Source organism: Rosa chinensis, chromosome 3 (genome assembly GCF_002994745.2).
Source record: "Rosa chinensis cultivar Old Blush chromosome 3, RchiOBHm-V2, whole genome shotgun sequence".
In the NCBI taxonomy this organism is placed as follows: domain Eukaryota; kingdom Viridiplantae; phylum Streptophyta; class Magnoliopsida; order Rosales; family Rosaceae; genus Rosa; species Rosa chinensis.
Window position 1 is genome coordinate 8659275 of NC_037090.1, and position 14298 is coordinate 8673572.

General features: G+C 37.2%; 2 protein-coding genes across 6 annotated transcripts; both read right to left on the reverse strand.

Moving 5' to 3' along the window:
- Positions 1-1012: 1012 nt before the first annotated feature.
- Positions 1013-4936, reverse strand: LOC112192329. 2 transcript variants are annotated; one of them, XM_024331998.2, is made up of 11 exons: positions 4623-4936; positions 3931-4408; positions 3499-3705; positions 3324-3413; positions 3104-3211; positions 2744-2998; positions 2609-2647; positions 2203-2511; positions 1798-2106; positions 1424-1697; positions 1013-1254 (listed from the first exon to the last, which is right to left on the reverse strand). In XM_024331998.2, exons 2-10 carry the CDS (start codon positions 4396-4398, stop codon positions 1431-1433), a joined length of 2052 nt encoding a protein of 683 aa, XP_024187766.1. In that variant the 5' UTR covers positions 4399-4408; positions 4623-4936; the 3' UTR covers positions 1013-1254; positions 1424-1430. The 2 variants fall into 2 exon arrangements, with proteins under 2 accessions (XP_024187766.1, XP_024187765.1); XM_024331997.2 differs by having other exon boundaries at positions 4543-4936.
- A 6-nt stretch (positions 4937-4942) lies between these two features.
- LOC112192328 lies at positions 4943-11456 on the reverse strand. 4 transcript variants are annotated; one of them, XM_040516055.1, is made up of 10 exons: positions 11297-11456; positions 10963-11092; positions 9571-9625; positions 8704-8767; positions 8351-8415; positions 6614-8252; positions 5890-6515; positions 5518-5802; positions 5325-5430; positions 4943-5224 (listed from the first exon to the last, which is right to left on the reverse strand). In XM_040516055.1, the coding sequence occupies exons 5-10, from the start codon at positions 8383-8385 to the stop codon at positions 5096-5098; spliced, it is 2820 nt and encodes a 939-aa protein (XP_040371989.1). In that variant the 5' UTR covers positions 8386-8415; positions 8704-8767; positions 9571-9625; positions 10963-11092; positions 11297-11456; the 3' UTR covers positions 4943-5095. The 4 variants fall into 4 exon arrangements, with proteins under 4 accessions (XP_040371989.1, XP_040371990.1, XP_040371991.1 ...); XM_040516056.1 differs by having other exon boundaries at positions 8351-8433; XM_040516058.1 differs by having other exon boundaries at positions 5088-5224; positions 5325-5444.
- Between the last annotated feature and the right edge of the window lie 2842 nt (positions 11457-14298).

Here is a 14298-nt window from a genome sequence, read left to right on the forward strand (position 1 = left end):
CTCCTCGTTGTTCCATGATCGATCCATCAACACCATAGCCGACACGTGAGCCAAAGTTTAGATCAATGGATCTACCATCATCAGTAGAACTAGTGGATCCAAAATTGAGATTGAGAGATCCACCAACCGGAACGTTCCGAAATTCCTTCAACTTCTGCCTCTCACGAGCCTTGAGGTTCTGGAACCAAAAGAAGACGTTCTTGTCCTCGATCTGCCCATACTGTTTCAGATGAAGGCAGATCTCTTGAATCTGCTCTGGAGTTGGGTACTTAAAACCCTTATCATAGTAAAGGCCCTTGAGGATTCTTAGTTGAGGCGGTGTGGGAGCCCACCGGTTACTACTCCCGGTTGCTTGGATGCTTCCTCCCTCCTCGGTTGGTTGCTGGGCTTGTAATTCCATTTGTTGCTGGGTTTGTAACTCCATTAGTTGCAGAGTTCGTGGTTCCATGTTGATGAAGAAAGGATTTGAGTTTCGAAAGAAAGGCTGAAGGGTTGAGAGAGAAAGGCTGGAACCACTACACCATAAATTTTCATCTATAGCGTTTGAAAAACGCTATGGTAGGATTCAATAGCGTTTTAGTAAACGCTATGTCTGCCCGAGCTATAATAGGTACAGGGTCAGTCATAGCGTTTCCGGAAACGCTATAATACATCTTATATTGATAGCGTTTTTGAAACGCTATTGCTTGACCTTTAGTAGCGTTTGAAAAATGCTACTGTCGAGTTAATAATAGCATTTTCTAAGCGCTGTAGTTTGACCTATCATAGCATTTAACAAATGCTATTGTCTTGGTTTCCATAGCATTTCTCAAGTGCTATAAATTGACCTCTTCTGGTGATAGTAAACGCTATTGTTCGGTTTTCTGTAGCACTTATCTAGTGCTATCAAATGAAAATTCATAACACATTTACATATCCTGTTTCATAGCATTTAAGAAACGTTGTCATTGTCTAGACATTAATTTTATCGCTAGCTAGCACAAAATTTCATATAAAGCATGAAGATGATACAAAAATAAATGTCAATCATCTCATCAAGGTTCAAACTTCATACATGAATTTCAAATACAATTCAATAAAATTGTCTCAAAAGCTAGCAGTCGATCAGTTTGCAAAATTAATCAAAGGAAAATATAAACAAGTACTACAATGTCTCAATCAAAAAGTACTTGTGCTCAACTCCTATCATTCATGACCACATCAGTCCATTAGTAGCTTCTAACCTTCATATATAGCTCTCTTAGCATCTCTGAACTGTCACAAAATAAGAAATAAAAAAAGCAAAGGCAATCAAACAAGTAGTCATTCTTCATTAACTTAGTTTCCTACAATAACTTACTGAGAACCAACTAGCTAGAGAAATTTTGTCAATGTTAACAAATTATTTGGGAAGAAATATAAACATAAGAGTTTAAATGCATACCGGAGATCTAAAAGAAAACCACTTTGTCTGCTGGCCATGCTATTGTAGTACCAATAGCATCTTCAATAATTTCCAGCTCGGATGATGGCCTCCAAAGGGATGCAGTTGGGACTTTCGGTGTATCTACCCAAACTCTCATAGCATTAGGCCCCAAGGGAACAAAATGAACAACCTGATCTGGATCACTTGAGGACCAACGTCCTTCAGCAACTATTTGTCCCGATCCACTAACATCCAACAACTTGCACCTTTTCTTTGATTTGGAGTTGACACTCTACCAAGTTTATCAAGAAAAAATATATTGAGTTGAGGACAAGATCCACACACATATGTTCAGCAATGATAATTAACAATATAGGGAAAAAAAATTTTACCGAAGGAGAGGATGCATTTTCACCATCTTGACTTTCTGATATCTTTTCCAAAACAACTTTGTTAGCTGGCCATGCTATAGCAGAATTCACGACATCTTCAATGCAAGTCATATCAATTGTAGGCCTCCATAAAAATGCTTCATGATTCTTTGGAATATCTACCCAAACTATCATGGCATTAGGTCCAAGAGGAATACCATTTACCAACGCTTTTGGATCACTTGAATGCCAACGTCCTTCTGCAACTACTTCATCTTTTCCAGTCCAATCAAATAATTTGCACTTGTTCCTTGAGTTGTTGTATGAACTCTATCAACAATGAATATACAAGAGTCACGACATACTAGTTATATAATAAAGGATACAACAACTTAAGAAAAAAATAAGAGGATATGAATATTTTACCGAAGGCATAGATAAATTGTCTTGTTCCTCAGACTGCTGATCCATTTGAAAAATAACTCTGTCAGCAGGCCATGCTATTGTTTTACCTTGAGCATGTTGAAAACAAAACATATTAGATGTAGGCCTCCAAAGAAAAGCATCTGGTTTATTTGAGATATCAACCAAGACTTTCATTGCATTAGGTCCCAAGGGAATTTCATTGACAGACTCTTCTGGATCACTTGAAACCCAGCGACCTTCAGCAACAATGTCCTCTGTTCCACTCCAATCTAGTAGCTTGCACTTATTCAATGAGTTGGTGTTGACGCTCTGCAATTTAGGAATGACAAACACTATAATCGATCTAAGTTTTGGTTGAATATTTAATGCCACATTTAGTTCAAAGATGCAACGAAAATAACTTTACCATTGGAGATGTTTTCTCCTCTTCCTCACTTTGTTGAATCTAACAACAGAACAAGTTTGGTTACAATTAATAAAAAGTTTCAAGCAATAGCTGGAATTTTTCCTTTTCACTGATCATAATATAAACAAAACATACCTTATTTTTCACTAATTTATTGACCAAGTTCTCCAAATGATTTATCCTGTCTTGCATGTTAATTTGTTGCTCTTGCATCTTAGCCACATGCTTGTCCTTAGTTTGAAAGAATGCCAATTTGCTGATGGTCATTCCTCTTCCCATTCCTCTTAGTCGTCCAGGTTTATCGTGTCCTAAGACTTTAGATAAAGCATCTTCTCTCACATTAGTTGTTGAGGATGATGGCAAATCACTTTCAACTACATTCACCCTCTCCTAAATAATTGAACATATAAATAATATCAATTGTTAGAAACCCAAAACATTTAATAGGTTATATAAATTTACACAAAACGCTAGATACATAATGCATGCCCTTACTATAGTTTCAAAAACTTCAGTGTTTACTGGTTTACCATCCTTTCTGGTACGTGATCTGATCCAAACTTTAACTCTAGATACAGAAGAAGGGTCGGCACTGTTCCTTTTCTATAAGAAAGAAAATAAATTTATTTCAGGTTATGAGAGATTAGTCATTGGAGCTCTAAAATATGTCAACTGCAACATAAAAATGCATATGAGTATGAAATATATGTATCACCATATCTTCTGCCAATCGAGCCATTCCTTTTCGGCTACATGTGTGTGGGATTTGCTTGTGCCTAATTGCCTTATACTTATCACTGACAGCCTGAAATCATTTTATTTTAGCATGATTATAACTGTACAATCTTTCACAAGGAAATAGCTGCTGTAGGACTTTTTAAATATTGTACCTTAAATGCTGGACTAGTTTTTGCACGGATGAACCTTTTCCACTCTGCTCTACTTTGAATGTTCTTAGGTTGGAGTCGAAGTCTTTCTCCTTTGTTTTTGGCCTCCTGTATTTGGCTCACTAATCTTGACTTTGAGGCCCTCCATATACATCCCATCGATTTAAATACGACAGCCTTCTGCCATTCCTCCTCCAAGTCAAATCTTGCCTGAAGATTATATACAATTAGCTAGAAGACATTTTAATAAAAGAAATAAAGAAAGCTAGAGGTAATTTGTATGAAATATCCAAACTTGTCGTGTTATAATAGAAATCACCGACCTAATATTTTAGAAAGCATTAGCAAAGTAATGCAGCAATATAACAAAATTATAAAATGCTAGTATGAATAACTTGTATGTCAGAGTGAGGCTAGAGTAATGGAACATAATACCTGAATTGATTTCCACAAAACTACTTTTATGTCATCACCAAGCTTCCTCCAATCGTGGAGTGTTACAGATACATGTTCTCGTACAAGTGGGCCTAAATAAGAAGACAAACTAACTGAGCCCTCACCACATGGTTCACCTTTATCAGTAAATTCAACATGAATTCGACTTCCAGGCTCCACAGCAATATCTTTCATTTTCGTTGGACCTCTAGTTTTCTTAAGTCCTCTCGGGTCTGCAGCTGAATCTTGTGATGGTGGTGCATCTTCTTGTACCACTTCTTTTGTGGAAGGTGAGTGGTGTTGGATGTTAGGTTCTGGACTCTCATCGCATGGTTTTAATGTATCTTGACATAGTTCTGGACTAACTTGTATATTCTTATCCCCTACATGAGAAACCTTTGATGCTTGTGTGGCTTCCCGAGCATGTTTCCTCTTGTGAGAACTTCTCATCTTTGCATCACTAGCCATTGTTATTCACCTGTTCAAAAAAAAAAAAAAATAGCTGTAAGTATATATTCATTAACTTAAAATTAGGCATATAATATATTGAAGAGACAAGCATAGTAAGTTCTATAATAAAAGCACAGCAAATTCATGACACATGTTACTAACTTTGTCACTACTAAATTCAGCCAAAATGCAAGCTAAATCAATCACTCTTGAACCAAAAAATAACCCAGATCATGACTAACTTCATCACTACTATGCCTTTACACAAATATGCCTTCACAATCCTCCCTGACATATCTAGTTTCATCACTAGACTCGTCAATATCCATGTCAATTTCTGGTGGCATTGAGGCTACATCTGCATTTTCATCGTCGACCTCTAGCTCATGGTAACCTCTTGGTGGTGCCTTCAATACAACATACCAATTAGAGGAATCATCTTCTCTTGAATAAAAGACTTGTTTTGCTTGAGATGCTAGGATGTATGGATCTCTCGCAAATGATACTTGACTTTGGTGAAGGTTCACAAGGGTAAATCCATCTTCAACCTTAACACCATTACCTTTATTTGCCCATTGACACCTAAAGACCGGAACATAGAATACGTGATAGTCTAGTAATATTATATCTGTCAACGTTCCATAGTAAGTAACCAAATCAGGCACTTGTGCAGTATCTTTTGCGCTTGCCCTACACATGCTAGTTGCATCATAAGTCACCCCACTGTTTTGCGTATCTTTTGCTGCCCATTGACAATATACCCAGTAAAAGACAACGCACTACTCCGTGGACCATATGCAATCCATTTCAATGTCTCCGAGTGATTATTTGAATCAATAGGAACCTGTTTACAGTGTAAAAAGTTATATGAATTATTTTAATTAAGTAGAGCTACTAAGAAAATGAAAATTAATAAAAATAAGGCACAAAACAGTTCACCTAACCTTCTTTTTTATCCATTCTGCAAATTTTTCAGTATGTCTATTCCAAAGTAAGGTTGCATCATTTCTAAGGCGTTCGTTTGACTCTTGTAACTCCTCCAAGTGTATGCTAGTAGTAGAAAACTAAATCAGTACTTCCAATTGATATCTAAACATATTGAAACACTGGAATAATACAAAATGTAATTTTACTTACTCTAAATATGGATCCACCACAGCTGTATTCATTAACACAGCAAGATGTGCAATTTTCTTCTCTCTATCACTTAATGTGATGGATGTGGCTCCAGAAATTGGACGACCTTCGAGAATCACTTCATTGCCAAAATCGTCATTGCGAACTTGTTTTTCCTCCATGTGTATTGTTTTTTTCAGAAACTCAGTACAAAACCTCATGCACTCTTCTGCAAGATATGATTCAGCAATACACCCCTCTAGTCTTGCAGGGTTCCGGACGAAGTCTTTTAGTGTTTTCATATATCTGAAAATAAGCGATACAACAGTAATGTTTGTAATGCATCAACTACAAACTATTCAAAGTTTTTTTTTAAAAGGAAGTATTTCGTACCTCTCAAAGGGATACATCCAACGAAAATGAACAGGACCACATAGTCGGGCTTCTCTTCCAAGATGAACCGTTAAGTGCACCATAATATCAAAAAAAGAAGGTGGAAAGAACCTTTCGAGCATGCACAAAGTTTCAATGATCTCTTCCTCCAAGATTGCTATTTTTTCTCTATCTATAACACGCTGACATAGCTTGTTGAAGAAAGCACATAACCGAAGTATTGCTTTTCTAGGCCCTTTCGGAAGCAATCCTCTTAAAGCAACCGGAAGCAGCTGTTGCATTAGAACATGATAATCATGGGACTTGAGGCCAATAACTTTGTATTCCTCCAAACATACACACTTCCCAATGTTTGAGCAATAACCATCAGGTCCCTTGAAGTCATACAATCTCTTGCAGAATCTCTTTTTTTCTGACCTTGAGAATGTCCATGGAGCTGGAGGAAGGTATGTTCTTCTTCCACGAGGTTGAGGATGTAGATCCTTCCGAATTTGCATATCTTGTAAATCCTTGCGAGCATTAAGTCCATCTTTTGACTTACCACAATGCAACATTGTGCCTATTATGCTCTCACAGACATTTTTCTCTACATGCATTACGTCTAAGTTATGACGTAATGGAAGTTCCTACGTACAAAAGCATGAAGTTTATTGTCAGTAATTAGCATTTGACACTTTGCAATTAATTCAGGAAAAAAAAATGCATTTAAGACATAAACACTAACCTCCCAATATGGTAAATTAAAAAAGATTGACCTTTTCTTCCACCTTGATAGCTCCTCTTGATCATCATAGTCATCATTAACATCATCATTGTCTTCACCATCAGAATATGGATCGGCATTGTCATTCCTTTTTCTTTTTTTGTTACTACCTTTTCCAAAATCATTTGGAAAATTTCTAAGAGCAACTGAAATATTCCGACCTGTCAAGATTCTTGGCTTCCTTCCATGTTCCACATTGTTGTCAAACCAGGCCTTTTTTCCCCGATATGAATGTGTAGGTGACAGAAATTTCCTATGGCCCATGTATGCAAATTTTCTACTATGAGTTAACCATCTATGATGTGTATTCTTTCCACAAAGAGGACATGCCATTTTTCCCTTTGTACAACATCCGGCAAGGTTTCCATACGCTGGAAAATCACTTATAGTCCATAGCAAAATTGCTTTGAGATTGAATGTTGTTCTACTAAAAGCATCATAAGCCACCACTCCATTGTGCCACAAGTGTTCCAAGTCTTCTATAAGTGGTTGTAAATAAATGTCTATGTCATTTCCAGGTTGCTTTGGACCCGGAATCAATAGTGTTAGCATAATATTCTCTTTCTTCATGCACAATGCAGGAGGCAAGTTATATGTAACCAACATCACCGGCCAACAACTATATTTGGAGCTTAACATGGAGAAGGGATTGAAACCATCAGTAGAAAGCCCAAGTCTAAGATTGCGTGGATCAACTGCAAATGATTCCCATTTATCATTAACCAAGTCCCATGTCACCGAATCAACAGGGTGACGCATTTTCCCATCATTACTTTTATTATTGAAATGCCACCTTAAATCTTCAGCCATTTTCTCAGACCTGAACATCCTTTTGAGTCTTGGAATGATAGGAAAGTATCTTAAAACTTTAACCGGAACACCTCTTTTAATCTCATTGGTCCGCTTGTTTTTTTTCCATCTTGAGGCACCACATTTGGGACAATTGTCCAAGTCCTTGTACTCTTTTCTAAATAGACAGCAATCATTCTCACAAGCATGAATTTTTTCATAGCCTATCTCAAATGTCTTTAGAAACTTTTTCACTGAGTACATTGACTTATGAAGTACATTGTCCTTTGGAAGCATGTCTGGCAATGTCTCAAGAAGCTCATTAAAACTCTTATTAGACCACCCACTCTGAGTTTTAAGTCGATATAAAGCTACAATGGCTGATAACCTGTTGTAGTTTGAACAATTCGGGTACAAAGGAGTTTCTGCATCTTCTAGTTTTGCTATGAAATCATCATCATGTATGTCTTCAGTGGGCTCAACACAATCTTCATTAACAAACTCAGTAGGCTTGATACAGTCTTGATCCAAAAATTGGGCAGCTTTAAATAACTCATATATCTCATCATTGACCACTTCCTCATTTTTATGACCATTAATTGTCTGCTCCCCATGCTCATACCAATCTTTTCTTTGTTTGTACTTGGCCTCCATTCCCCTTGTAACCAAATGTTCAACAACAATACTGCCATGCTGATGATCTACATTGCGACAATCTATGCAAGGACATAAGATCATTTCAGGGTTTCCCAGGTTCCTTGTGACCGTTTTCACAAAATTCCATGCCCCTTTCTCGTACTCGGGATCAGCTCTATGATCAAACATAACAGAAAAAGAAAAGAAGAAAATAATGTTGTTCTATAACCGAAGTTTTCAGATTCTATATCAGCCAAGTACAATAGGTTTTACCTGTGAAGACGCACCCAACCTTTATCCAGCATCATATATTCATGTAATTTGTAGGCAAGCAAAATCTAAAATTCAAACAACAACTATTTACGAGTTATGGAAGTGCAGAAAATTCGAAAGCAATTTCTTTATTAAGTAAACTATTCATTGTGGAATTAATTACATATAGTATCTGAGTCACATGCATAAATTAAAATATATAAACATATTTATCATGCATATATAGAATATGAGAAACAAGTGAGACATGCAATAGGATGTTCTAACTATATTTTTTCAATTAATGTACCATAGTTTCTTGATACGTAAAAGGAAGAGAGATGACTGGGGGGGGGGGGGGGTGTGGAACTTACTACTTGTGTTGAGAAAACAATTTCAAACCAGCTATGCCACACGATCCTATTGTCCTTGAATATCCTAGCAGCAATGTTGAGATTTAATTAAGTAACAAATAATAAATCTAAAGTGTTAAGAAATTATGAGGTTCACATATCAGATTGAGAAAGAAGTAGCATTATAGAAAGAAAGAAAGAAAACGAAAAAAAGGGTCTAACTGCGAAAACATTCAAGGGGTGTGTGAACAAATGAACAGGAATATGATAGAAGAGAACCTTGGCACAAATGCCTTAGTTATACCACACTAAACTTCATTAAAAACTATCTTTATTGATCTTACAACCTTTTCTAATAGAATAGGATGAGGCGTTAACTCCTAAGTCACTAAACAAGCTAATTGAAATGGCACACAATAACCACCAAACATGAGTCAAAGGCCAAGGTTCTATGTGCAAGTCACTTTGGGCAGAAAAGCTAAATTACCCTAACTGGAGTCAACAACTTTATACAATTAGAATCATGTTAGTTTATTACATATATAGATCTGACTTTTTAGGAGAGCAATGATCAATGGAACACACACTTGAGACAGTAGAAAGATACTCAAATAGCTATGAACAAACACATACTGGCACAAAAGCACAACCATTGAAGTTGCAGCTTCTATACTAATTGAAGCAAAGTGATCTCTAAGTTGATACGGAACGGTTATCTAATGGCAAAACCCAAACTCCTAAGTTTAACAATATTCAATGAGCATGTAAGGAGTTGGTCCACATGCGATCCCACTCTTTTCATAGAGTCAGATCCATGTTTAGTATCTTTCTATAATAAACATTCTTTTTCACTTTGCATTATCTGGAGTTTTGAGAGTTGAGATGTACCTTTGTTGCTTACAAGCTCAGCCCACAACCCACCAGCTCCAGCATGGTTAATCTCCTGCAGCGAAAATCATTTGAATACATCCAGAATCATTACACCATTGAACAAGCAACCACAGTGTTACTACTATAAATGATTTTTTTTTTTGCCAGCTGAATTTAAAATTCCAATACGAAAAAAAAGCAAGAAGAGAATTTGCAGAATATGTTCACAGCAGAACTAATTTAGCAATTAGATCCCAAAAGGATTCCAAGTGCTACTTACAAACAAAAGTGCTTTTATTTTACGAGAGTCGACCAAAACAAGAAAACCTACTCTCCACCTATGATGCACTGACACGGGTACGGGGTACGGGGTGCGATATGATACGATACGTGGATACGTTTTTTTTAAAAAAAAAACAGGATACGATACGTTTTTTTTAAATAATATGTAATATATAAATATATATATATATATATATATAATTATACATGGTGTTATTAATAAATATATTTGATAAATATTACATATAAAATGATGGAATTGCAATGAAACAAGACATAATATTCAAACAATCGATCAAACAAAACATAAATCCAATGATCCAATTACTTAACAAAAAGTTCAAGCAACATAAATAAAACTAAGTACAGAAACAAAAAATGATAACAATAAAACCAATAATCAATTTATATAGCCAATTTATTAAAATAGATGGTTGCTGCCATAGGTGTCAATTTGGACATATAAGGATAATTGCTGGCAAGCCGTAATTGATTCCAACCCCCCACACTATAATTGATATAAGATGATTCTTTCAATCTGGCAAAACCCACATTCTCTCTCCTCAATCCCTTTCTGTCTCCCCCTTTGTACTTCTCATTCTTCTTTCTTTTTGACTTTTTCAACTAGTTGCACTCCCCTCTCCTCTCTTTTCTTTCTTCTTCTTCTTTTCATCTCCCGTCCTCTTCCTCTTCTTTCTGGTTTTACAAAAGGTTTACTGAGCACCTAGTTGCCCAGATATATAAACTATGATACAACTTCATCAATTCTTCAATTGATTAACCAACCAAATACTCTATCCATTACCACTGTCATCCATCAAAACTATAAAAACAAACAAAAAGGCAACTTACATACTACACCATTCCACAAATTAAAGATATGTTGCAGAAGAAATCTATCGGAATTGAAAGTTAATGGAACAAACACACATCAATTCAACATTAAATTTCACAAACTCTTCTTTCTGGTTTCTATCTCTCTCTTTCTTTTCTCTCAGCAACCAAAACCAACTCCAATAAAACATTGAGGACATGCCCACACACAGAATAAGCAAAAGTCAAAAATAAGCAAGACAGAGCTGTTGGAACAAAAATTGATCATCACCAAATGAACGAAGCGAAACGTACCTCCAAGAAAATTCCAAAGAGAGTTGGAGATATTGGTCGTTCAGATGATTGAGAAGCATCAACAAGCAGCTATGCTATCTAGTTTGAGAAAGAGCAGAGAGTCCCCTCAAATTGCCTTGATAAATTAGAACTGCAAAAACAACAAATAACTTTCACAAACACGAAATCAAAGCACCCAATCTTCAAGAGACAGAAAAACCCATCGAAGAAATCAAGGGAAACAAAAACCCAAATAGATTAAAACTGAATCCAAATACCCAATCTCACTTGTGAAAGAAAACCACCAGACCACGAAGCTTAGAAGAGCAAACCATAAGGAATAGAATAAACTCACCTCACAAGAATTGAAGAGAATGGTGATGACGGCAGCGGCAATGATGAAGGGGAGTAAGAGGATGAGAGGAGGATGAGAGAGAATGACGATGAGGGCAGCGGTGGAGTGAAAACGCTATAATAAACTCCCATTGTTTTTTTATTCATTCGATAAGCTAAACGCTCTAAATCAATAACCGAACCGCGAAACCAAAATTTTAATCCCGCCTTCACTATTCTACTGGCGGTAACCTTTCAAGTAATACCATAGCGTTTCAATATTGGTTTTTTTTTTTTGGGTCTTAAAACTGACAAATAATAGCACTTAAGGGAAAAACGCTATTAATTTGTGCTATCAATAAACAAAATTCTTGTAGTGAACTCGGAAGAATTTTCTTTTGGAGTGAACAGTCGCTCAGAATGCACCTATGAATAGAACGAGTGAGCAGATCTCCACCGTTGGATCGAAGATCTCTGAGATTAAATCTACGCGTTGGATTAAAGTCACCCGAAAACACGGAAAAGTTGTTGGCGCGTGAAGGACACGTGGGGGAACCAAACTGATCTCGAGGAGCTGTGACAGATAAGCTACAGCCGAAAGCAGGTATGATTACCGTAAATTAAGGAAAAGAAAGGACGTGTGGGGGAATCAAACTAATCTCGAGGATCCGTGACAGACAAGCTATAGCCGAAAGCATGCCATAAATCCAGGAAAAGAAAGGAATATTTACACGTGGGGGAGTTTCTTGGGCCGTGAACTGTCATAACTCTTCTCGTTCCCGGAGAAGCTTTGTTAAAACCGTGTGCCTGTTGAGATTTCTACCCTATTTTGTGCTTTACATATACATCCTTTTTTGTCTCCTCCAGATTTTACTAAGGTTTGTCTAAGCGTGCAGTTTCAAATTCCTTCTACTTCCTCATGGCTCGAACCAAGGTTACCCCTCGCAGGGGCGTCAATCAACGCCGTGTTCTCTCTTTGGAAGAAGAAGGTCGTCAAGCGGCCACTAGAGCTGGGCTTACTCGTCCATGGGACCATCGTCCTATCCGTGAGCGTACCCGCAGTCCCGCTCATCTGCCTCGTCGCTCTCCTAGACTGCATCCCGGAGAGTCTTCTTCCTCACCAGCTACTCGTGCTCCTCGGCCTATGGCCACCCTGGAAAGCTTGTCGGATTCGATTGATGATTTGCGTTCCTCTCTCCGCGATGGTATTATGGTGACAGATTGGAGAGTCAATTGCATGATCGATTACATCTCTGAGATGAACTGCTCTTTGATCCGCTGTCACACTGCAATAAACAAGCTTGCTCAGGAAGTCAATAACTTGCAGAGTTATCCTCCTGGGTTTCCTCGCAAGGACGCTACTGCATCACAACATGAGAACCCGCCTCCGAAGGCTGAAACCAGCAAGAGGGCTGCCACTCGCTCGCATACCGCTCCTCCAAAGGAGTAAATGGAGGTACAAGTCTAGGCTGAAAGACTTTAAACATTAAGCGCTGCATGGGAGGCAACCCATTTCAACCGTATCTGAGGAGGAGCCATCAAACGCAGATTTGCTTTCTTGAACTCTTCCTTCTATTTTATTTTCATGAATTTTAAGTTGTTTTAGGTTTCGTTGTGTTAACTTTCTCTTCCGTGCTTGATTTATGCTTTGCATGCTTTATATTTGTTATACATTGAGGACAATGCATGAATTAAGTATGGGGGACGGATTATTGCTTTATTGTGTTTTTAGTAGTATGTAAAAAAAAAAAAAAAAAAAAAATGTTTATAACAAAAGAAAATGTTGTGATACACTAAGGTATATTGGATTAAACATAGTCTTGAAAAAGGGTAGCTGTTTCAGTCCCATTGCACATCGAGACTCCCTGTTCCCGTACCTAAGTGTTGAAATTAAATTAAATTGTAAAAAAAAAAAAAAAAAAAAAAAAAAAGGTTGGTTTTAGAGTGTTTTTGTGTGTTTGAGTCTTAGGATGCTCCTAACGTCTAGGATGAACATGTCTCCGAATTCATGGCTGAAGGTTTTCACAATCAAAATAGGACTTAATTGAATTCTGTGGTTAATCGACATTGTGATGCTTGTATGAAGATTTGAGATAGGATTGTAACTTGGTTCATTAAGCATGCTAGGATTAAGTCTGATTCATTTGACCCAAGTGAGCTGTTGAGCTAAAATACTTTCTTTTTGAGTGCTTACTGATAATTCTAGAATTTTGTGGCTGTATTTGCAAAACCTCATCATTCTTTTGAAAATCCAATGATCATGTGCCATAGATTTTAATGGACTAGAGAGTACTAGAACTCGGCTGTTGTGACTGTCAAAACTTGTATGCCATAATATGCACTGATCCTGGATAGGATAGAATGCATTAGGGTAACCACCATAGCCAAACAAGCATGTGTCCCCAATTGTGCCCGTCGTGGGACTCCTTAGAATGAACCCCTTTGAGCCTACGTTGAAAACCTTTGTTTCATCACCCTCACTACCCTACCATGAGCTTAGTACAGGATATCTCTACCCTTGTCTTAAGGACTTAGTAGAGCATGACATAGTATGTAGGGGTGACGATGAAAGACAAGTATGGGGTGGGAAAAATCCAAGAAAAAAAAAATTTGCCTTGAAAAAAAAAAAAAAAAAAGAAAGAAGGGAAAGCGGCAAAAGAGAAGAAAAATTGAAAAGAAAACTCTTGGGAAAATGTTGAAGTATGGTTTTGGACTTGCAAATTTGTAGAAGGCTCAAAGTTGAAAATTATGCCTTTGTCCATTCCCATATTGGTTAGAGTGAAGGTTTGGCCCAAAACAATGATATTTGGTCTACAAAAATAATGACATAAGGTGGTCCTTATATGCTCTGCTAGGTCCTTAGGATTTTTTGTATCCTTAATCTTCATTTCGAAAACCCTAGCTTAGCCCCATTACAACCTGTTTTTAGTGCTGACTTGATCCTTGAGATGGGCAATCTTTGGTTAGTGGAGTCAGTTACGCAGTCGAGCTTATGGTTTAGGTTCATTTGTGCACTTAGTCATT